The following is a 25,515-nucleotide window of genomic DNA, read 5'->3' on the forward strand; positions in this document are numbered from 1 at the left end:
AGTTAGCCTAATTTCATAAAAATTGGTTAGGTAACTTCAGAGTTTGTCCCGGACAAACATTTTGACAATATATTTATATATGAAGATGTTAACTTTGATTTTATTTTTCAAAAAAGTGTAAAACCTTGAATATTTACTTTAGTTTTGATTTTATTTTGACGAGGTTGAATCGATACAGAGATTTATATTCATTTTATCTTGAAAAACATTATTGAAAATTTTATTGTAAGGTTGATTATTACTTTTGATATAGATATATTAATTGGGAGTCAGTACAAAGATAAGAGTTATTATTTCGTCAAATGGAAATTTTTAATAAATTTAACGGAAATTCCATATGTACTTATTAAAGTGATAACGGCAATAAATAATTGTAAACTTATTATGGTGATACCAAATCTTTAATAATTGATTTATTAAGGGCGTTAATTATTTATTTAAATTTCCTGTGGTTGATATAAATCACCTTCCAACCTTCCATTTCTCTACTTTCTCCCAACAAATTAGGTTCTAATTAAGACGACTAAGACTATGACTGAATTTTCGAATTATTTAAATGCTAAACTATTTTTGAACACCGTATGCTTTTTAACCAAGATGAATGACTCAAGCACTTGTAAAACAAGTAAGATGAACCACAAGGCAGGGAAATTCTATTTCTGCGGAAGGTACCTTCATGTGGTCGCCTTCCTCCAGTGACGTAGCAAGTACGGAGTAACTCAAAGATTGCAAAGTGCTGTCTGCGAACATATTAGAGCGCAGTTCAATTGAGGATACGTAAATGATCAACTTTTTAGGGTAAACTTGTCAAATTTTATGATTTTTGGTAACCAGAAAGTATAGTAGGTATAGGTTTTGATTCCCTTGCGAGTGTCAAAATATCCAACTTAGAGGCCCGTATGTTTCAATAGAACTTTGATTTTTCATAGCTCCAAGGCATACCTGAATGTTCGATAATTTCAACTTGAGACCTTCACGCATTTCTGAGAAAATAGTCTTGAGAGACAGACAGTCGGATGACGCTGTGACCCTATAAGGGTTCCTTTAATCCTTTTGATGTACGGAAGCCTATAAGTCACTGCTTCACGTAACAAATTCATAAAATCATACTGGGCCTACCTATTAGTAAAGTCAGCGCATAATTCTTATATCGCGTTTCACTAGAAATTGCAAAAATTGGATGATTTTAATGTAGCTGCCGGGAACGTAAATGATGACCAAAAAAAATGAATGGTGTATTATAAAGAGTTCATGGAATTGAAAAGAAAGGCATAGACTATGTTGTATATATGTTTAGTCTAGATCAATGTTGTTGGAAAAAGAACCGGAGAAAAACAGTTAAAAAGTTTCCATACACAGCGATCTACAGAAAGTTGCTATGTTTCAGTGGGATTTAAAAATGTTCGCCCCCTTAAGAATATTGAGTAAGACCGAGACGTAACACACAAGATTATGACAAAGTACGAGACTAAGTCTAGAAGAAAAACTAAATTGTATTTTGAATCGACTTATCGAATTAAATTATGTCGACTCGTCGAATTAAATACTCGCGTAACTACATCTACGTGCTACACATGTAACTAATCAGAACAAAAAGTGTATGCTGGCCAGTGGAACTGTCAATGGCGTTCTAATGAGATCCGATGAAATCGAAATTGCTATCCATATGCGACGGTTATAAGTAAATTTTGACTACCATGAAGTTTTTGTTCCAGTTAGATAAAGTGTATGTGATGTTAAAAGTAGGTCAAAAAAAGTGTGAATGACGTCTCGAAGGTACAGTGCAGAAAAACAGAAAACGTAAGAGAATTTACTGGAAGTGGACAAAAATGCGAAATAAAACCAGAGAAGAGCCTGAAGTGAGATCGAAACGGAAAGGTGAAAGAGATAAGGGAGGAGAAAACAACTATTAAGCAAGTAACGGAGGTTATACTCATGATATTGATCTACTAATTGCGAGTTATTACAGAGATAACAGTTATTAATTTGTCAATGGAATTTACTAACTTTAACGGAATGTACTTATACTTATTAAAGTGTTAACGGTAATAAATAATTGTAAACTTATCATGATTCCAAATCTTTTGTAATTAATTTATGAAGTAGTTTAATAAGCGATTTTATAAAAACAAGCGTTAATTATTAATTCAATTTTTCCTACGGATGATATAGGTAAATCGGCTACCATTTCACCACCTTCTCTCAACAAACTAGGCGCTAATTAAGACGGCTAAGACTGACTTTGACCGTTCTCCAAATAATGTAATTGCTAAACTACTTTTGGAAATTGTATGCTCTTTAATAAAGATGAGTGACTCAGACGCTTGTAAAACTAGTGAGGGTACCTCTAGACTCTAGACGAACTACAAGACAAGGGAATTTCCATCATTACGGGAACTATCCTCACGCGGTCACCTTTCTTCAGTAATGTAGGAGGAGTGGAAAAGTACTGGAACGTTGTTCGATTCAGAATACCGAAATTGTTGGGAGTAAACGATCAGCTTATAAGGGGCAGGACTTGCTGAAGCCACCGGTGGTCAAACCGTCATGGAAAACACAACCATATAATATAATAAACCTTTATGAGGAATATCTAGTCAATAGTAATTATATCAGAAAATAATAGGATGATGAAAAATGTAGAACATAGGTATAGTTGAAGACTGAAGCGCGGAGTACATATTTCGTTCGGGTACTAGCGGAGAATAGCCAATTGGTGAGAAAATTATAAGATTTAAATATATAATATAATCCCGAGTACAACTAAAAACGCAGTCTTTAAATAATCTTATAATTTCGTAGCCGACAACTACAATCCGTCATTAAGCGTAAGCATATTGCGTAGATCCGATAAGAAGCGCGTGTAAAAATAAAATGTAAACAGGATGATACACGTGAGAAGCACACGAGTTTAGTTACAACGATGAATCTACAATCGTGACGGTGTGTATAAAAAAATGTGTTGTTAAACATGAGCACATAAATGGGTTGTCGTTATTATATCACAATAATGAATTAACCGGAAATAATATCGAGATTAGATGATTACTTTTGTAATCTTTTCTCGAGAACAGCGTAAACTTAGGAGTTTAAGATACTCTGTGGAAATTAGAAGCGGACGATTTTATTAACTCGAATGAATAAATAAGCTTGCTGGTATGTAAATAGTTCTTGCATTACGGGAATCGAGTTTGGAAGATTTTTTTTCGGACTTTCTCCGAATGTCAAAATATGCTACATAGAAAACATACGTTGGATTAGAAGGATTACTTCATTCTCTTTGAGGTACAGAACCCTTAACGGGCGTATCTATTACTTAATTCGTTTGACTCGAAGTTCAAAGATGAGATGATTTTAAGAGTGAATTTAAATTAGTTTTCGTGAACGCAAATGATAACCACAGCATAATGAATAAAGTATTATGAAGAGTTTAAGAAGATGAAGAGATAGGAACAGATTATGTTGCATATATGTTTAGTCTACATAAAAATTGTCGGAAAAGTAACGGAGAAAACAGTTAAAAACATTCCACCCACAGCGATTTGTAGAAAACTACGTGTGATTTAAAAATGTTCGCCAAGGCCCCTACGGATATTTACTTGTTGAATTGAACTCTCGACGGAATTATACTTCGTTCACTTTCTCTAGCGATGTTACCTTCAGTGTCACCGGCGCAAAGTAAAAAAGAACAGCACTAGGCCAGAACAGGAAGGAGACAACTCTCGGACAAACTCTTAACCGGTGAGGGGCGTATAATCCGTACAGTACTGCACGGAAAAATTGACCATTTTATCCATTAAAATTGCATTGTTCAAATGTGCTGTTACTGATACCAATTACTACTGAAAATATTACCGAGATGTTTTATATTTGAAGACATATTAAAGGCTTTAACGCTTGTTTTCGACTCGCACTACTATTCATGATTGAACAAAACTTTATGAAAAAGTATGTTTAATGAACAAGAGTCGAGAATCTAATGAACTTTTTTCTCCCTACCTGCAATTTTGCCAACACGCATCCAAGACATTGGAAGGGGGACATCTCTAGAGAAAGTAAATGAAGTATACCTCTACGTGGTAGACATGTAACCAAATAGAATAGAAAAGTTATGCTGGCTGGTGGAAATGTCAACGGCGTTCTTGTGAGAATCGACGAGATTGAAATTGCGAACCACATCTGACGATTTAAACGAAGTTTTGACTACTGTGATTTTTTTTTCCAGTTAGATAAAGTTTATGCGGGATTGAAAGTAGGTTCTAGGAGTGAAGGACGTCTCGAATGTGCAGAGCAGAGAAACAGAAGATTTGAACAGAAAAAAGCAAGAAAATTTATTAGAAGGGTAGACTAAAACGCGAGATAAAGCCAAAGAAGATCCTGAACTGCGATCAAAATAGTAAAGTGGAAGATAAGATGAGGCAGGAGAAGACAATTATTAAGCAAGTAAAGGAGGTTATGCCAAAATAAATCGACTTAAGAAATCAAATGTAGTACTAGTGGCGATATCGTGCGTCCAAAAACACAAAGCCTAAGCTGTATAACAGATTTCTAAAACAAAAGGGTCACACGAATCAAACTAAAGCGAAGCTAGCGCCTTCAAATTCCATCTTCATGAGAATAGGATATAAGAAATTTAAAATTGACGTAAACTGGATGATATGGAGTGAAGAAAGAAAAACAACTTATTGTATGAAATTAGAACCTCATATATACAATAAGCACAAAATTAGAAATAAAAGTACAAATAACTAAGATAATAGGGGAATTTTCGAACAACATCTATGAAAGGTAGTTACCTAGGGAATAATTTAGAAGACAATGTAGGAAAAAGAAAACACAATGACAAAGAAACAAGAAAAAAAAACAGCTTTTGGGATGTACCAGAAATATAGACGAATGAAAAAAACTACGCATATGACGTAATAAATTTATCAGAAACATGAATAGATGAAAAAGATGGAAAATATATCGATAAACTAACTTTTTACTCTTTAATCTTAAAAGAGGAATAGACACAATCATTTCAAGTTTTTTAAATGTAGAAGACGCAAAAACAGAAATGTTAAATGAAGAATTAATCAAATTGGAAATAAAGACAGAAAAAGGGAAGATAATAATCATAATTGTTTAAATAGGAGATAAACGGAGCGATACTCATGAAAAGTAGAAAAAATCCTGGAAGATACCAGGAAAAGAAAGCGAAATGATCACGGAAGGGAATATATTATCAAACTATAAACTAGTAAAGGTTACTGAATTGGGTATCCGATAATGGAATGTTTATTTTGAATAAAAATGCAAATGGCGATGAAAAAGGAGCAAAATAAAAAAAGGAAAGAATACATAGAAAAAGACAAAAAGCGAACAAAATACTATGAAAGTAAGAAAAAATACAAAAAACACAATAAGAAAAAAAAAAGTAAGATATTGGACAGAAGCAAGAAAAGAGCACGGAAAAGAAGTTCTGGGAATTAATTAATGGTGAAAGAACGAAAAAAGAAAGTACAATTAAAAATATAAAGATGGAAGAATGGATTGAACAATTTGGCAAACAACTGGGGGAACAATGGTAAAAGAAAAAAGAAAGATGAATAACGAAATTAAGAAAGAATGAAAAGATAGGGAAATAACATTAGAAGAAGTAGAAGAAATGATAAAAAATCTAAAAAGAAATGGGCATTAGGGGAATACAAAATTAAAAATTAAGCATAGATGTATGCAAAACAGAAAATAAATAGGAGTTTACAATCAGCACTGAATCAGATGTGGAATGGAGAAGAAGAAGTTCCGGAAGAATGGAAAACAGGAATGAAGCCAATTTACAAGAAAGGAGGCAGAAAATGACAGAGGAATAACACTCATGAGCACAAGCTACAAATCCACGCTGAAATACTTAGGAAAAGACTTAGAATTAGAAGACAAAAGGGTAGTAGGAGAAACGCAGACGGGATACAAAAGAAACACAGGTACTGTTGACGCAAACTACACATATATAATCAAAACTGCGTCTGAAAAAAAAAATAAAGAAAAAAAAAGGCTAAATATTTCTCTTTTTACGGACATGAAAGGGCGATGGATAAATTGAGAAGAGACATGGTGTAAAAAAACTTTAGAATAACTAGAAATAGACAACAAATTAAGACAAGGGATAATAGAAACTTACGAATATACTTACATTAACAGATGGAAGCCGGAAAAAGATGGAAGTATATGGAAAAAGCCGGAAAGATTAACTGAAGACACTGATAAGCAAAAAAGAAAAGAAATGAAAAAACCTAAATTTCACCCATAAATACAAGAAAATATGGAAAGAAACGGGAGTTTTAAGAGCAAGATTTAGACTGAGAACTGAGAAAAGGACATGAAGGTACTGGGAGGTAGAAGAGAATTTCAAATTAAAGAAAAGGATGTACTAAAAGATGAATATTATGTATGAGGAAAATAGCAGAAAAGCATAAAGAATAAAAATTATAAAATTCGTGAATCTATATGTATAGAGTACCTAAATGTACAATGCACCTTGTAAATATATGTATATGAAACATAATGTCTTTAATAAAGCTATCTATATATCTATCTATGGGAAATTAAAGAGATAAACTATTAGATACTTTGACGGAGATAGTTCAGGTGTGTAATAAATTAATGAATTTGATAACAAAACAAATAATAATAGCAGTTAGTAACTTTCGAAGATAACAAAAAGAATAAGAGCTGCAATAATAACAATACTGATCAAGTGTTAAATAATAATGTAAATAATTCCACGAGAAAACTTATTGAGACAGAGATGAACATTTTGTTGTGTAAATTAATGTCTGAAATAGGTCTTCAACAACAGAAATTTGATAAGAGTAAATATAGTAAGAGTTAAAACTCTACTTCTACTACTTTTAATTCAAACAGTGCAGCTAAACAGTAGAAGGGGGGGGCGCTGGTACACCTTCACTTCGTGAAATGGTCGAACAAACGAAAGATACATTTAATCGATATGATTATCTTAGGGCCGTTACAATTAATTAAACGATTATTATCGAAAATGCATCTTTAGGTATAGAAACCAAGGTTGTGACGGAAAACTTATTGAGACTGTGACTGAGCGGCATGGCCTAGATGTTTAGACCATTGCTTAGCTTTCAGGAGGACGCCAATTCGATTCCGGGTCCGTCTGCTTTGGTCCAAGTTGTTCTGTGGTTTCCTTGGATCACTTAAGTAAATGCTGGGGCAGTAATATTCTACAGAAAATCTTTCATTCTTGTCTGTCTTCATTTCGTCCGTCTCGTCTTTCTCACCCGAACCACCACCCAACCATTCCCACGATTCCTGAAAGGAGGCTGAAGAAGGCCTTCCGGCGTAGTCTGAAGGAACTGTCCGTCCACCAGCATTACTGGCTGGCGGACGGGCTAAAGTAGAGACAAATCTCGCGACAAAATCGATTCTAGCTATGTCAGGGCAAACAAAGCAAAGTTCTCTTCCTGACACTGCCTCAAATCACGTCATTTTGAATCAGCAGAGTTGCTAGAAACGGGAAAGCACATGTAGAGTGGATTAAAGGAAGCATGAAGCGACAATAATGCGTTTATTCAGGCTCTGAAGGAGATTGTACTGAGCCCGAAGACGAAAACGAACCGAGTAGGAATAAATATAGCAAATGCTCTTGTTAATTTTACAAATTTGTATGTCCTGTGACGATGCTCTTCGATAAAATCCTTTCGAGATGTCAGTCAGCAATTAAATATACAAATTAAATCTATGGAGACACTGGAAGTGTTAATTCCTTCGTGGACACCATTGGACGGTAGGTACGTGCTTTTCATCGTCGCGAGTCTACATTTGGAATTACCCGTTATGGAGTTCAATTAGCATTAGGAGTTGTACCGATGTTCTTGATTGCTACGGAGAATAATGGTTTAGTGTAATAGACGAGAACGCTTTAGAAAATGAAAAGTTTGTAGGCCAGAAGTGGAAGCATTGTTAGATGAACTTAAGCGTAGATTCGTTAACTGTATTCACGTATGTGCCCGAGAATTTTTTTTTCAAGATGACTAGATTGTAGTTTCCAATACTTTTTAATATCATTTAACACTATTGAAAATTTTGTTTATAGCTTTAAATGATACAAGGTTAAAATTAAATGGGAAGAAATCACATTAGCTCGTTAACATGTCGAACTCTTAAGATTTCTTTTGAGTAGAGATGATCTTAAACTAAACTCGGAAAGAGCTGCTCCTACCTTGGCATTGTAAAGGATTACGTGGTTCAGTGGGTCAATAAATAGGTATCATCCGCACCTTAAGGGGGAGCGCCCGGAGAGGCATAGCTTTAAAACATAGCAGAAGCGTGGTTCTGGCATGAAAGTGACATGACATAACTTTTTTTCAACGCACTCAGGTATAACGTGGCAGCAGTAAGTATTATAATGTCATTCGATGAAGATATATTAGATTCAATAAGTACAAATTAATACCGTCTAAAAGGAAGACACTGAATACATCTCTACTGGAAAACCAAACGAACACTCGACGCATATAATGTCTTTCCCTAGATCTGTCTTGCACATTCTTATTTGAATATTCACCACATCATCATCTTCATAAGGTCATAAGGTAATCAGTCTTAGGACTGAGATAATCTTCGCATTTTTCTAAAGCTACAACATCGCCATATATGTAATTATAAATGAAGAGACCTACATCAATCATTGTAAAGAAAGCAAATTTTAAAATTTGGATCATCTTTCATTTTTGGTTAATCAACAGTCAAATGAGAAGCAACATCAAGTGGCATGAAAAGGAAATAGAGAATGTTTTACTTTAATTGCAGTGATATGACGTGCTACAAGCTACAACTGACATGTTGCTTGCTACGTTCGTTCAGCGAGCGCTGATCCATTTGCTAACATTGGTTGGTTGGGCGTTCCGTTTAACACTATCTAGCGAGTCTAACGGTACCTTTCGTCTGGACAAATGAATTGTTCTTAGAAGTTAAAGAAACGTTTCGTCAAACGCTCACTCTAACAGCGCCCATAACAAATGTACCATTCATTCTTTTTACATACGCGAGCGATAGTGGAGTAGGTGCTATTTTGGCGCTAAAAGGCGAAAAAGCGTGAATATTCAATTAGCTACGTGTAATAGTAAACCTTTGCGTAACGTGGAACTGAGGTACGCAACTACTGAAAATGAGTGTTTAACTGTCATTTGGGTCATAAGAACGTTCCCTTGTAACCTCAATGGACTTCCGCTCAAGATAATTATCTAATCAGAATACTTTCGAGTGGTTTCGTACTCTTAAAATTCCTATTTCTAAGCTTGCAAGAATGGGAAATGGAACTCCTGGCTTATGATATTACTATCAAACACGTTTTTTTTACAATTATCGCCTGCGGACATTCAGACATATGTAATGAAGAGAAAAATTTAAATCAAAGTAAAATGAGCAAATGCTAACGATCGATTAAATGNATAGAGGGTTTCGCAGCATGTGCTAAATTTTAAAGATGGCGCCAGAAAAATTTTAATATATCGTTTGACTTTTAAGATACGGGGTGGAACTGCAAAATATCACCTTTGAGGCACCCTCCCCGTATCACAGTTATCTTTAAACTTATCCGATAAGTTAAAACGTATTCTTACATATTTTCTTCTATAGAATCCAGTGACGTAGTCATCTTTTTGCTACTACTTTCCGTTATTTGCGAAAACATTTCATTTTTCAAATGGAACACTCTTTATATTAGTNCCAAACGCTCACTCTAACAGCGCCCATAACAAATGTACCATTCATTCTTTTTACATACGCGAGCGATAGTGGAGTAGGTGCTATTTTGGCGCTAAAAGGCGAAAAAGCGTGAATATTCAATTAGCTACGTGTAATAGTAAACCTTTGCGTAACGTGGAACTGAGGTACGCAACTACTGAAAATGAGTGTTTAACTGTCATTTGGGTCATAAGAACGTTCCCTTGTAACCTCAATGGACTTCCGCTCAAGATAATTATCTAATCAGAATACTTTCGAGTGGTTTCGTACTCTTAAAATTCCTATTTCTAAGCTTGCAAGAATGGGAAATGGAACTCCTGGCTTATGATATTACTATCAAACACGTTTTTTTTACAATTATCGCCTGCGGACATTCAGACATATGTAATGAAGAGAAAAATTTAAATCAAAGTAAAATGAGCAAATGCTAACGATCGATTAAATGGGTAATTTTTCCACACAAAGTTGCAAGGCTCCAGTTTGATTATCATTCCCGGTGTAGTAATTATTGGCGATTTATGAGTATGATTATGTTGATTATGATTCGTGTCTTTTCCTCCTTAGTAATATTTCAAACTTTGAGAGGTTAACATTTTTAATAGACACTTTATGAACCATTTTTTCTCACACGCTTTTATGTTTTATGTTTCATTCAATAGGCATATAAAACAATTTTATCATATTTTAGGTATAGTCATGAACTATTGTGTCTAGTTATAAAGTGCAGTACTTTGTTTAATCTATTTCCTGTTGGACAGGATGTTTTGATCGAATTAAAAAAAAAATAATTTTTGTTTTGTAGATATCATCATTAGCCATCCTATCAATAATCCAATTTGTATCAGAGAAAAGCCTACTGTTTCTGCTTTTCAATGGAAATGCCTGCTTTGATATTATTTAGAACAAAAACCGCAGAGATTGCATAATTGCAGTAATCCTAAGAAAGGCTAGTATGAATTTCAGCATCGAGATATTTTCTCAACTATACCCTTATGCAGCATATAAAATAGTCAGAAAAGAATGTAGAGGATTTTAGTAAAAGCATCATTTCACTGCGTATCTTTAACAATATTATTGCGTATTACCCGCGCAGCGCTTTCTGTCTACCATTGATAAGATGGGTTTCATACCCTACGTGCATCACTCGTAGCACTCAGGCGTACCTCTCGCTTGCACGTTCATTCAACGAATAAGTCTCCATACTTTTTGCATTTCGTGGACAGGAATTTGCACCTACGATAAATTGACAGTTTTCTTTTTTCGCTTATATCCAGGTTTACATGCTTTCTCGAATAGTCTTGCTAACATTTGATTTAAGTCGCGGTGCGCCTATTCACAACTAACCTTTACTCTACGCTTTCAATTTATAAGTATTTTCCTCATTATCAATAAAACTTTTCATTTCACTAGAAGGATTGCGAGGCTGGTAATTTATGAAAAATAACATTTAAATCATTACTTTGATAGCTCTTATTATGAAACAGACTCTACTTTCCAGTTCTTGATGTACTGGAAATATTCCAACTTCCATTTGTACTTTTACTTTTTAATAATTAATTTATTAATGAAGGTAATATGCTCACCTTAAGACTGAATTTATTCGAATTTGAGTTTCAGAATGAGTTAAATTATATTGCATAAGTTCACAGACTTGCTGAGGAACTTTAACGGAGCACAGAATAAACAGAGAAGCCGCAGCTGCAGCCACTTCTTGATTCCATTCCAAAAGCAGTTCCCAGGCCACGGGCATAATATCTAAGAAATGTTCCTCTTGCATTATTACCGCTCCTTTGAGTAAAGTTGAGAGAGGAGCTTGGAATCCATCTTTTACCTGTAAATAAATTTATAGAAGGCAACGTAAATATGTGAGGTTAATAAAATTTTTATTTATTAACCATCGCTTTGATGTACTTCAAAATGGGCGGTTGTTCTTTACTTTTATCAAGTTCTGACTTTTTACGCTCCTTATCAGTTTCGGAATTTAAAAGATCTTTTGACGAATTTTTTGAACTGCTTTTTCTGAAAATAACGAATTTAAAGTGAAGGAGTTAAATGTTAAGTTACGTCTATAAGGTACTTGTCCTTGCTCGCCATACTGTCCTTCCTTCGTATTGGAGAAACCTGAGAACTTGTTTGGTCAGACACCTTTCGATTTTGACCTTTATCCTTTTTCTTCTTTCTGGCCTTAATGTCGAAATTTTTATCGAATTTGTCTTCCAAAATACCGAATTCATCTCCGTAAACCTACAAACCAGTGTCAGTACACAAAACTTTTAGGTATTTTCAGGATAATAAATAGTTGTGTACCTTTCGAACTGCCTTTATAAGTCTCGAAGTAGCTCTCATTACCCTTCTGTAACAATATGGATGACAAAAATTCTGATGAGTGCAATAGTAATAACACGAATGAGAAACCTGAACCATCACCTAAAATATATTTGAATTTCGATATTCTATGTATATGTACAAATAATTGCTATCACGTCTTTTACTTTCAACCAAGGCATATTCCTTGCAGTATCATCGGCATCATTACTATCGGTAGGACTTTCTGGAGGCTGCTCATCACTCATGCCGCCTGGTGAGTCTTCTCCACTTCCTTCAGGATCTCTTCCAGGTTCAGAATTATCACTTCGGTCAGATAGCGAACTTACCTTCCTCTTTGACTGAATGGAATCAGTTCGTTTTACTACCTCTGGTGGTTTCCCTGAAATAAAAGAGAATATTACTAATTGATTAAGGATGTTGATCATCATCAAAAAGGCAAGATCTTTTTGAATCCCTGGTGATCTTTTATTAAAACTTTGGGATATGTACATTCAGCTTCTACGTCTTTTCCATCTTTAGTTCCTCGACGTAGCTTCAGGCTCCTTCTTTTGAAAGAGCCGCCAGTTGCTGCTGCAGTACTGCGTCGTAGTAAATGGGGTCTTGATTGTTGCAAGACGCGTTTACCGTCTTCTCCCTAGAGACAGAATAAAACTGACAATCTTGTATACATACATCAGTAAATAGAACGCAAAAGAGTTAGATACCTGAACTGTTACGGCAGCGCCGCTACTACCCTCCGAACCGTTATCAGGTTCGTGAAGTACGAAGCTTATTTTTCTTTCCGTTTGACCTAAAAACGATATTTAATGATGGGTTTAAATGAATACGTTATTTTTGTGGTACAGCGTTGCATACATCATATCAAATTTAAAAAAAGACTGACAAATTAAATTTATATGATGGTACCTACAACACGCACCGCAAGTGATTCTTTACATGAAAAAACAAACAAGTCCATAAACAGAACATCTCATTTGTGAATATTTAAACATTCTAACTCTATACTAGAAACAAAGCTATGGGTACTACGAATGAAATAAACGATAATGTAATATTTCTTTCCTGTTAATGTTTTAATATTCACGAAACATTTGGGGATTTGGAGGTTAGAAAAGTGAATTGTGTCCTATTACATTCACTTTTAATTTGCCGTTGTGTGACTTTTGTAGAATGTAGGATGTAGATATCAGTACTCTAGTATCCTACATCAAACTCCATGCACATGCTAGAAATTAGTACACAGAAAGACGCTCAAAACTAATCTACGATTCCATTGTGAGTGTCCTTCTCTATACCAAAGATAGGGCCAACGATAGAATGTGAGGAATATGAGTGACCAAACAAGGTGAAGGGGAAAGATTGTGTTGTGAAAAAGGGTGGTTTTTCATTTCGTGCGTTCCCTTCGCACACGTTTTTAATCAAACCGACTCAAACTTTCACGAGTTTATTCCCAATGCTTTANTGACCAAACAAGGTGAAGGGGAAAGATTGTGTTGTGAAAAAGGGTGGTTTTTCATTTCGTGCGTTCCCTTCGCACACGTTTCTAATCAAACCGACTCAAACTTTCACGAGTTTATTCCCAATGCTTTAGACCGAATGCTTATCGAGTTTTCTTACTATGTAGGAATGTTATTTATTCGACATTTTTTTACTATTTGGACTAACCAAATATTAATGACTAATATAAGTAGAATGAAACCAAAGAGGGCGGTTGAGAGCTTTTAAGAGGACAGAGGTGAAGTGGCAGTCAGCGTGTAAGGATGTGAAAGCGCTGTAAGGGCGTAAGGCCGTAAGGGCGGTGGATACTCTGGTGAGAGTACGGTGCCGTAACGGCAGTTAATATTTGATAATATTGAGAAGTTGGTTATTGTGCACATATTATGTATTTTAAGTGTTGTTATTGTGGTAATTTAAGGCCTGTAGAAGTGTAAGGTGGACGGCCGACTGGTCGGAGACACCTTTAGGGGAGTGTAAATCCTGTGCGTCAGGTAATCCACTGCAGATCTAGCTAGATATACCTGGAGTGTCAGTGCACCTGTGGGTGACGTGTGTTAATGAGGGTAGAAGTCCATTCCTTGACCTACAGCAGTAGCCTAAGTGTAGGTAGAGCTGCCGTGATATCGTCNCATGCCTAATTGTAAGTTTGGCCACTCATAGTACGGAGTGTAAATCCTGTGCGTCAGGTAATCCACTGCAGATCTAGCTAGATATACCTGGAGTGTCAGTGCACCTGTGGGTGACGTGTGTTAATGAGGGTAGAAGTCCATTCCTTGACCTACAGCAGTAGCCTAAGTGTAGGTAGAGCTGCCGTGATATCGTCACAAGGACTTCCAGTCGAGCTAGCTTGCCAATGTCAAGATAAGTATTGGGAGCGATCTATGCATATGGTCAATGCATAGAATGCCTGATTATTTAGCCGGGGCCTAGGTGTGGCAAACACCTATTGTTGCAGGAAGTTTATAATCGCCGTCAGGGATTTTGGACACAACTACAAAACCGACTTCGACTATGTTGGGACGCATAAGAATTTAAACTGTTTATCGCATTGTACTGTTCTAATTGAGTGTTTTTGTTTATTTCCTTACATGTTGATTTACATTCATTGCCGCATTTCATTTCGCAAGATACATACACACATATTGCAGCGAGCACGAGTGTGTTTGTATGTGATCGGGCACACGTGTGCGTGAACGGCTTATCGATTCGCCAACGCATTTCTTCATGTGCGCCGTATTTGTAAATGTGTGTATTGTAACTGCGTTCTGAGAAGGCAGTTAAACAATCCAAAGAAAAAATAAACTATCCGGATATTTCCAGAAGGTTCCCGAAAGTAAACAGAAGATATTTAAAGGAAGAGACGATCGCCGAGAAGAAGAAGAAATAAATTGACCGTTGCATAAGTGAATCCAGAAATAAATTGACAGTGATTGCAGTGAAATAAATAGCGCAGTGAATAGCGTTTTTAAGTTCTTTAATAATTGGTGTAAATAAATAGTTTTTGTCGTTATTAGTCTTAAAAGTTTTTATTTGTTAAATTCACGAACATTACAATATGAATACATAAATCTAAGAAGTGGCAGTTGATTTTACTGTTTTGCAACCAGTATCAATTGATATTATGGAAGTTGTTCTGAAGCGGTCATGGAACTACCTGAGACAAAGGGGTTTTAGTCAGTAGGTCCTGAGACTTCTTCCTCGGGAATTCGACACTAGCCAGCTGTAAGAACGGCTGCGCGTCTTTGGAAGATTCCCCTCTTTCACGAAAATATTCTTATTATGATATCGTACATAGCTNATTTATAAGAGTTAAAAGCATATTTTTAATATGAAATAAATACTTACTATCTCTTTCTCCAGCAATGGATTGAAGACTTTGAGCTGAGGTCTGCGAATGACCCATTGAAGAAAGTGCCATGCTCCATCGTCGATTGGCTTCCTTATTATAATGCTTGTCCCAAGGATGAGGTTTCTCTTTTCCGTAAATACGTGAAGATTTAGGCAATGTCTGATACGTTTCTCGAAGGAATGTTGTTATTTCGTACAACAGAATACAAGCCACGAATCGTAAAGCCATTGGTGAACTTGATCCGTACAAATTGATGCTTGCTGTGTCAAAAGTGGTACCTTTTTAATTAAAATTCTTCCGCAAAATATTTAATTACATGACAGTCTATAATATAAGGAAAACTTATTTGTTACCAAGATGAAAAGTCGTAGCCGGGTTAGATGTACTGCAATTTTATTGGAAGCAGTGACTCCAGGGAGTGGTAAAACACTCTTCATGAGCTCTATGGCTTATGGAATATTTTAGTGTTGTGAAATATGACAAAAGTTAGGCTATGCAGCGTTTTCAAAACCACCAACACAAATCCACTCGCAGCTGAAAATCAGTTTCAAGTAAGGCTTGAGCTTGCTGCAAATGATAAGGGTGCAGCAACTGTTCTTTTAAAAATTTGCCATACTATGATATGAGATTTTCAGGATTATTTTCTCTGAAATCGAAGATTTCTTCCTACAGCGATGATATGGTTCAAACCCTTAGATATGTATTATTTCACATTATTGTAACAACTGTTCTACAGTGACCGATTTCCACAAATAGTGAATTATTTTATTCAATGTAAGAAATTGATTCTTGGCTAGGCACTTGGTGAAACATATTTAATAAGATATAAGAAATAAAACACTTGGTACACTTTTGTTTCTCAGTTTAGTGAAACATAAGTGTACCAAGTGTTTTATTTCTTATATCTTAGTTTATTCAATATTTAAACGTTAAAAGAATAAACGGCTACTAGAGTTTATCTTTCAACGTAAATACCCTGAATCACACAAAAAATAAACAATAAAAAATAAAATCTAGTATCATGTAAAAGAGGTTAGCTATCAGTTTTTGATCCAATATGGAAGTCTAAAAAGAGGTCTGTAAATTTCTGCCGAGCTGAAAATGTACTGTCGAGACTTTTAAGACTAAAATTTACATTTCTTTTTAATTATAAACCGCAAAGCTTTTTTTATGCCCTAAAATATCATTCGGTTTAACAACAAGGCTTTTAATCGGATAGAATTATTTGAAAAATAAAAGGATGCTTCTGGCATTTGAAGTACTCAAAGAAATAATAATAATAATAACTTCCCAATTCTGAAAGTGTACCAAAATAAAATTATACTGTGTAGACAGAAGAGATTAGAAATGAGGTGGTGTCACAATGAGTAGGAGAGTAAAGTAAGTCAGCAAGANGAAATAATACATAAAAAAAGAAGAAATAACAACAGAATACGTACTGTGAATGTAAGAAAAATTACAAAAAAATAGACGATTGATTGGAAATGATCCGACAGAAGCAAGAAAGGATACAACGGAAAAAATTACAAATGGACAAAGAATGAAAAACGAAGGCACATGTAAGAATATAAATATGGAGGAATGGATTGAGCACTGCCAAATAATTGGGGAAACAATGAAAAAGAAAAATAAAAGGATGCTTCTGGCATTTGAAGTACTCAAAGAAATAATAATAATAATAACTTCCCAATTCTGAAAGTGTACCAAAATAAAATTATACTGTGTAGACAGAAGAGATTAGAAATGAGGTGGTGTCACAATGAGTAGGAGAGTAAAGTAAGTCAGCAAGAGACAGGAGAGACAAGAAGGACGAGCACCTTCTGATATATGAAGGGCTAGTTAAAGGCAAACTAGCAGCAGAAATAGGAGTAAAGGGCCAAATACCATACAGCATGCGTAATCCTTATCTCCTAGAGGTCAGCTCTATTTTTATGATCAATTATTTATGGTACGCATTACCATACAGACTGACAATGAACTGGAATTCACTTTTACTAAGTGTGCATTCTTCTAATAATTTCAGTTCGTTCAATACAGATAATAATTGAAAACACCCTCTGCTACTAAAGATACTATATTTGCTTATTTTGACTTTTATGGTAGGATTTGGAGAAATTTATTGGGTAGAGCTTCCCCTCAATATGATTTTTAATTCATTTTATACACATACATAAGTTCCTCCACTTGATATGGAGTTACTGATAAACAATGAATACTCTTAGGAAATACACTTTTGTTATCTTATTTGCTTTTGTCAGTTGAAGTTGCTGACATACCTCAAAGTCAGTAAACTTATTTGTTTAAGTGCTTACTACCGAACTGATTGTTGGTGCTTCTGTAGAAAACAATAATGAATAATCTTGAAAATTGTATTTAAATTTATTTATTATGTCGCAAAATATATTGGACATCATCCATGCCATTGCACCGTCATTTGGAATGCCCAATAGGTTTGAATAAGTATTAAATAAGATACAATAAAATATATGTACAGGGTGCCCAGATAGGGGATGTTTGTATATTCAATAAAAAAACATTCAGAAAAAAATCTTTTTTGATAATTTTTAGATAAAGTTTTGGAAAATTAAATGCCAAAAATGATGTTGTCTAAATATTCAACCTCGCACTGCTGGCACTCCTCCAACCCAAAACGGAAATTAGCCACCACACGTCTACACAACTGTGGAAACGGCGGCCATTTCGGTGTGGACATTGTGCTTCAATAGCAGTAGAGATCGTGGTTTGTTTGCATACACTTTCTCTTTAAGGTATCCCCATAAAAAATAATCAGGAGGTGTGAGATCGGGGTCTTCTCGAAGGCCAGTTGCTGGTGCCTCGATGAGAGATCACTTTTCCGAGAGAAGCTGATTGACAACCGCAAACGATTGGTTTGAGCTGTGGAAAGTGGCCCCATCCTGTTGAAATCATCTTTCCACACCAAACTCTTGCAGTTGTGGAACCAGTTCTTAACATGTCATAATACCGGTCACTGTTTACTTTAAATATTCTCCCTCGCCGGTCTTCAAACAAAGAAGGCCCAATGACGCCTTCACGCATGGCAGCCCCCCTAATAATTTTTAGACTATGTAGTGATTGTTTATGTTTATGTCTTGGATTTTCTTTGGCTCAGTAGCGACAGTTCTGTTTGTTTACGTGACCATTTAAGTGAAAATTTGCTTCTTCACTAAACACAACGTTTTCAAATGTTGGAATGGGTTGAAGCATTTCATTTGTAAAATTCAGTCGAAGAGGATATTCGGTAACGCTAAGATTTTGAACTAACTTTTGTAGGCTGTAAGATGTAAATCTTGCTTCAGAATCTTCGACTATTTTTTAATGTCAAGCTCTTCATTACGTTTGCGAACTACTTGAGACGGATTTTCACGCACTGACACTCTCATTTCTTCAATCGGTTATTGGGTTCGAACAGAGCGCAGGCGACCTGGATTGTAAATTTCTGCAAACGAACCGGTATTCTCGAACATTCAAATTCATTTTATGATGCATTTTAGGGGAATTCCATACATTGAATTTTCCCCAATATAATCGTTGAGCGGTGATGATTGGATCACCATTGCGATAATAGGCGCGTACGCAAAAAGCACAATGGTCTCGTGGGTACAATTCCTTGGTCATTACATCTCCAAAAAGTTAACCCCTGTTTTTGCCTCTAGTATGTCTCTGACTACACTTTCATGGCTGAGAAGGTGTCCCACCAACTTATCTCGCCTATTTGTTATTGACTTCCATAGAGTCCTCTGTTTTCCTATTCTTTCTAAAACCTCTTGATTTCTAACCTTCTCTATCCTCAACAGTCGTCTGTAACACCACATTTCGAACGCTTCTAACCTTTTTTTTACACCTTTAACAACCTTTTTCGAATTTCTAAATTAACCGTTCGCGGATATAGAAATGACTTCTGTTTATTGAAGGCAACTCGACCCTGCGCTATCCTCTGGTTTATATCCCTACTGCTCCTTCCGTCCTGACTTATCTGACTTCCTAGATAACTAAAATTAGCCACTTCTTCTAATTTTTGCCTTCTATCTTTATATTAGTTCTTCCCTACTTTTTTTTCCCTCACATACCAGTATTTTAACCTTTAAAACAACTCTGAATTTCCAACTATTACATTTAATATTCTGTTGGTGTCTGATTACACTTATAAGTACACCGACTTTTCGCATAAGTACACTATGACGTTGAGGTGTACTGCAAATTTACAGTCTAAAGCCATGGCACAGCCATAATATGCAATACACCATTACATATATATGTATACCTGAATGTATTCAATAGGTATAAATAGTTTGAAGAAACGCTACATGATTGGTCGCCTGATTAGTCCAGGTTTATCCGCGTTACTCAAAAGACGTTGATTGTTGATATAATTTAGTTTGGGTTACAACTAATAGGATATTACTGTACTTGCTTGATTGTTTATGCAAAGTGAGTGTTGGCTTCCTTACCGCAATTCCAAACAAGAACGTCAAAAGGAAATTAGTAAAAATAAAAAACAACAATGAGAAGAAATACCACATCATCCGTAAAATAAACCCAGCAGAGCATAAGTCGAGTGTCTATACTGCTGGGTCAACGGTTGATTCTTGCAATACAGCATATATCTATTTTTAAACTTTAATCTGAAAGCTTCTTCATGTTGAAATAGATGGATAATGATAATTTTATGGACGATGATGCAGAGTTTAGTCGAAGAAAAAAATACAAAAATATCCTTTCAGGTATCAATTTGTTCATCTTATCCGGCTTCGACCTATTACAAGACTTTTGATAAAAACCTTCATCCAAAAAGTCCTCTTCTTCGTCTTGAATTAGCATTTCTTTTTGTTTACTTTCATCCGAAACCAGAGATTGAATATAGTTTTCACGTTGTTTGTCTTCTTTAATCATTTCCTCCAGACGTGTTCCTAGTAGCTAAAAACAATATATTCTATTGTTCATATATATAGTAGAATTAAATAATATGCAGGGTGTCCCAAACAAGCGGGTTTACAGTTGAAGATATCAAAAAAGGTTTCTTACAAAAGTGGTACCATATAAGTATCTGCATATCCTAAAATTATTTTCGATTATACAAAGTGTCCCATTTTTTCTGAAGGCAACCTAACTTCGTTTCTTTAAATGTTGCTGTGCTGTGCGCCATTTCGAATATCTCCGAAACGAAAGCACACAGAGGTGTGTTATTTTCACACATAGCTTATGGAAGAAATGGCCTACTATTTACACTATTAATTCAAACATGTTCTTTTCAAATTATTTCGAACTGGAATAATTATTTTTTTTTTCAAAATCTTCAACTGTAAAGCATTTAAACCTGCTTGCTTGGAACACCCCGTATAAAATGCTTGAGTAAGTTTGGAGTTTTTCATTTTCAAAAGACACTCGACTATTACTTCAATCAAAAGCTATTATCAAGAATTCGTGACTAAGTATTTTTGATAATGGTGTTTGTCATGAAACATGAAACTTTTTTATTACTGGTTTTGGAATCAATGATTTTGTAAATATAGTTTTTTTATACTTCCAAAAATAATTTTTGAGGCTACTACTCCTGTATGACGCTAGACAAAGCGTGTTTTGTAGTAGAGGCCGCTGCAGTTCATAAAGAGTGTTCAGTGTTTGCATGTATATTTATTGATAAATAGTCAAAGAGCATTTTAGGCAAATTATACAAGTTTGCTTGAATTAATCCAAGCATTTTATCCGCCATACTAAAAAAAATCAATAATTATCAATTATTATAAACCCCCATTTACGATTAATTTTGAAAACATTATTTGAACATACTAAAGACGNACTTTCACGAGTTTGTTCCCAATGCTTTAGATCGAATGGTTATCGAATTTTCTTATGCTATATAATGCTATGTAGGAATGTTATTTATTCGACATTTGTTTTACTACTTGGACTAACAAAATATTAATGACTAATATAAGTAGAATGAAACCAAAGAGGGCCGTTGAGATAAAGAGCTTTTAAGAGAACAGAGGTGAAGTGGCAGTCGGCGTATAAGGATGTGAAAGCGCCGTAAGGGCGGTGGATACTCTGGTGAGAGAGTAAGGTGCCGTAAGAGCAATTAATATTTGATAATATTGAGAAGTTGGTTATTATGCACATATTATGTATTTTAAATGTTGTTTTTATTGTGGAAATGTCAGGCCTGTAGAAGTGTAAGGTGAACGGCCAACAAGTCGGAGACACCTTTAGGTGGAGTGTAAATCCTGTGCGTCAGGTAATCCACTGCAGATCTAGCTAGATATACCTGGAGTGGCAGTACACCTGTGGGTGACATGTGTTAATGAGGGTAGAAGTCCATTCCTTGACCTATAGAAGTAGCCTAAGTGTCGGTAGAGCTGCCGTGATATCGGCACAAGGGCTTCCAGTCGAGCAAGCTTGCCAATGTCAAGATAAGTATTGGGAGCGATCCATGCATATAGTCACTGCATATAATGCCTGATTATTTAGCCGAAGCCTAGGTGTAGCAAACACCTATTGTTGCAGGTAGTTTACAATTGCTGTCAGGGATTTTGGACACAACTACAAAACCGACTTCGACTATGTTGGGACGCATACGTGTTTAAATTGTTTATCGCATTATACTGTTCTAATTGAGGGTTTTTGTTTATTTCCTTACATGTTGATTTACATTCAGTGCCGCATTTTATTTCGCAAGATACATACACACATATTGTAGCGAGCACGAGTGTGTTTGTGTGCGATCGGACACACGTGTGTGAGAACGGCTTACCGATTCGCCAACGCATTTCTTCATGTGCGCCGTATTTGTAAATGTGTGTATCGTACCTGCGTTCTGAGAAGGCAGTTAAACAGCCAAAGGAAAAAATAAACTATCCGAATATTTCCAGAAGGTTCCCGAAAGTAAACAGAAGATATTTAAAGGAAGAGACGATCGCCGCGAACAAGAAGAAATAAATTGACCGTTGCAGAAGTGAATCCAGAAATAAATTGACAGTGATTGCAGTGAAATAAATAGCGCAGTGAATAGCGTTTTTAAGTTCTTTAATAATTGGTGTAAATAAATAGTTTTTGTCGTTATTAGTCTTAAAAGTTTTTATTTGTTAAATTCACGAACATTACAATATGAATACATAAATCTAAGAAGTGGCAGTTGATTTTACTGTTTTGCAACCAGTATCAATTGATATTTTGGAAGCAGTTCTAAAGCGGCCCTGGAACGACCTGAGACAAAGGGGTTTTAGTCAGTAGGTCCTGAGACTTCTTCCTCGGGAATTCGACACTAGCCAGCTGTAAGAACGGCTGCGCGTCTTTTGAAGATTCCCCTCTTCCACGAAAATATTCTTATTATGACATCGTACATAGCTACAGCAGCTCAAATATTCGATAATAACAAAAAATTATAATAATTATTGAATCATTTCTGTAGAGAAGTATTATGAGAATTAAATTATGTTATATTAAAATTCCATTATAAGAACACTGTGATATGAAAACCCAATTTGATTCGACTAAACCTTTGTAATTTGCATACAGCCTATTGAAAATAGCAAAAAAAAAATTAAAAGTGATCCAAACAAAAAAGAAATCAACAGTTAGAAAGATGTGTTTAAAATGGAAAACAGAAATAGACGCTCTCTTTTTGTATTTTAGATAACTCTATTTCCAATAAACCCCATCCCTGCTGATAACATATTCTCATTTGATTTAGTCACCTTATATTCATTCCCAACTTTACTTTCTAGAAAACAAATGGACACTTGACTATTATAATCAACGTATGAAGAATAACAGCGACATATGGGCAGAAGCAGAGAAAATTGAAGAAGAACAAGACAGGCAAAAACTAGAGGAAAAACTAAATTCATCGAAACACGCAAAAGAATACAAAGAAATCAACCCAATCGATAAACCGGAGTACTTGAAAGAGGGACATAAATGGAGAAACGAACTGGAGATGAATGCAAGATTCAGGTTAGGATCAGAAACGAAAGCTAATAAGACAGACAGACTGATTGACAGAAAAGGAAATAATGCAGAATGTATGAGAAAGAGGAGGAAACACTGCAACATGTCCAAAAAAATGTGAGCACACGGGAAAAGAGCAATAAAGTTGGATACTGAAGGCCCAGGAGCTCATGCAAGAATGTGGAATATAATATAGATAAGGAAATATAAATTATTATATTTAATGTAAATAACAATAGCAATTTTGTTAATAAAGCTATTATCTATCTATCTACAATATCCCAATCAAAGAAAAATGCTAACGTTTATGGTGCCACATTCAAATAAATAGTTTGTATTTTAAAATTACTTTGTAGTTCTAAGGTTTGTTTGACACTTGTAATTATAGTCAACCTTATTTCATTGATTTATTGTTCAAAATATAGTTGCATAGCAAGCGACCTTCCTGTGACACAATATTATATTTTACCCTTATCATTTTACAGATTTTATGATAAGAAGAAGTTATTATTAAGGAACGCACGAAATACACTGAAAAAGAGCTACCATCTAAATGATGAACAAACAAAAGCATTATAAAACCAACCTACCTCCTTCAATAACACAAATTATTATAAATAATCTTCGACCAAACGAGTTGGTTGTCTCTGTTTATCATTATATACTAAAAGGAAATGGACGCTTTTGCTTCCATACAATTTATCATATATCTTAGCAGCTGCTGGTTTTTCTTCTTTATTTTCTTCTTGGCTTTATTGCTTTTTCATATAAAATTAGTGACATACATACCTATTTCAACATTTCACAAAATTCTACCTCTTTAGGAAGCTGAAAGGGGTTTGCAAAGATTGCATGTTTGTTTTTGGTCCGGTTAACTTGAAACTGGTTAAAAAATTCAATCTCTGTTGAGGGGGAGGAGTGATGAAGAGGAGTTGTAATGTTTAAATGGAACATATATTATTTGTGGTCAACTTTACTTGAAACTTGGTCTGAATGGTCTCTCATTTAATTTCTGAAGACCTATCTCGACATTTTAAAATATTCAACCTTCAAAGAAGGGGGTTAAAAAGGTGTTGCAATTTTTGTTTGGGACATACTTTATTTGTGGTTGAATTTATATGAAACTTGGTATATATGCTGTTTGATGTTATTAATCAAATGAAAAGACGTTGCAACGTTTCAATGGGGTATATTTTACTTGAAGGTTGCTTATTGTTGAAATTAAGCAAATACCTGCTTTGAAAACTTTTTAAAATCAACCCTTAAGGATGAAATGTTGTTGCTACGTTTGTATTTGAAATCTAAGATGGCGACATTACATAAAACTAAAACGTTGTAAGGGTGAATTGGGAGTCAAAAGGTTTTCTGGAGAAACAATATTTATTTCTGCGAGCGAAGCCGCGAGGAAAAGCTAGTATTACATAAAGCAGGAAAATCTGTACATAATAAAGTAGAAAATTTGTTATCGACTTTACCTTCCTCAAAAATCATTATAACTAATAAATTAATTTACCTATGATCGCTACTTAAATCGACATGCCTAATTGTAAGTTTGGCCACTCATAGTACTACTTCTACTTTTTATATACTCAGTCATTTCTTTAGATAATATTTTACAATTGTATTAAAAATCAAAAGAATGGGTTGTCCTTCAAATAATAATATAATTTTTCAGAAAAATCAAGTTTTAGTTACAATACTATTCGACTGGTTCCATTATCTCGCAATGCACTGTATATACTTCTTTATTATTAAATATAGAGGGTTTCGCAGCATGTGCTACTTTTTTGGATTTAAAGATGGCGCCAGCAAAATTTTAATATCTCGTTTGGCTTTTAAGATACGGGGTGGAACTGCAAAATATCACCTTTGAGGCACCCTCCCCGTATCACAGTTATCTTTAAACTTATCCGATAAGTTAAAACGTATTCTTACATATTTTCTTCTATAGAATCCAGTGACGTAGTCATCTTTTTGCTACTACTTTCCGTTATTTGCGAAAACATTTCATTTTTCAAATGGAACACTCTTTATATTAGTTTTTATACTTGGGCATAGATAATGTGTTTTTTCCAAAAGTATATAATTTTATACAATTATTTTAAAAAAAAATCAGA

General features: G+C 34.9%; 1 protein-coding gene across 1 annotated transcript in view; it reads right to left on the minus strand.

Annotated features, from left to right (window-relative positions):
- The window catches only part of LOC108733938 (protein unc-80 homolog), a 97,686-nt gene that overhangs the window by 37,690 nt on the left and 34,481 nt on the right, over window positions 1-25,515 (minus strand). Inside the window, exons 28-35 of the mRNA XM_025973580.1 lie at window positions 15,430-15,693; window positions 12,792-12,877; window positions 12,577-12,721; window positions 12,252-12,466; window positions 12,067-12,186; window positions 11,837-12,003; window positions 11,655-11,778; window positions 11,343-11,590 (exon numbers count right to left, since the gene is read on the minus strand). Coding sequence (XP_025829365.1) covers window positions 11,343-11,590; window positions 11,655-11,778; window positions 11,837-12,003; window positions 12,067-12,186; window positions 12,252-12,466; window positions 12,577-12,721; window positions 12,792-12,877; window positions 15,430-15,693 — 1,369 coding nt within the window. The remainder of the gene's footprint in view (window positions 1-11,342; window positions 11,591-11,654; window positions 11,779-11,836; window positions 12,004-12,066; window positions 12,187-12,251; window positions 12,467-12,576; window positions 12,722-12,791; window positions 12,878-15,429; window positions 15,694-25,515) is intronic.

Source organism: Agrilus planipennis, unplaced genomic scaffold, assembly GCF_000699045.2.
Source record: "Agrilus planipennis isolate EAB-ADULT unplaced genomic scaffold, Apla_2.0 scaffold43, whole genome shotgun sequence".
Classification (NCBI taxonomy): Eukaryota; Metazoa; Arthropoda; class Insecta; order Coleoptera; family Buprestidae; genus Agrilus; species Agrilus planipennis.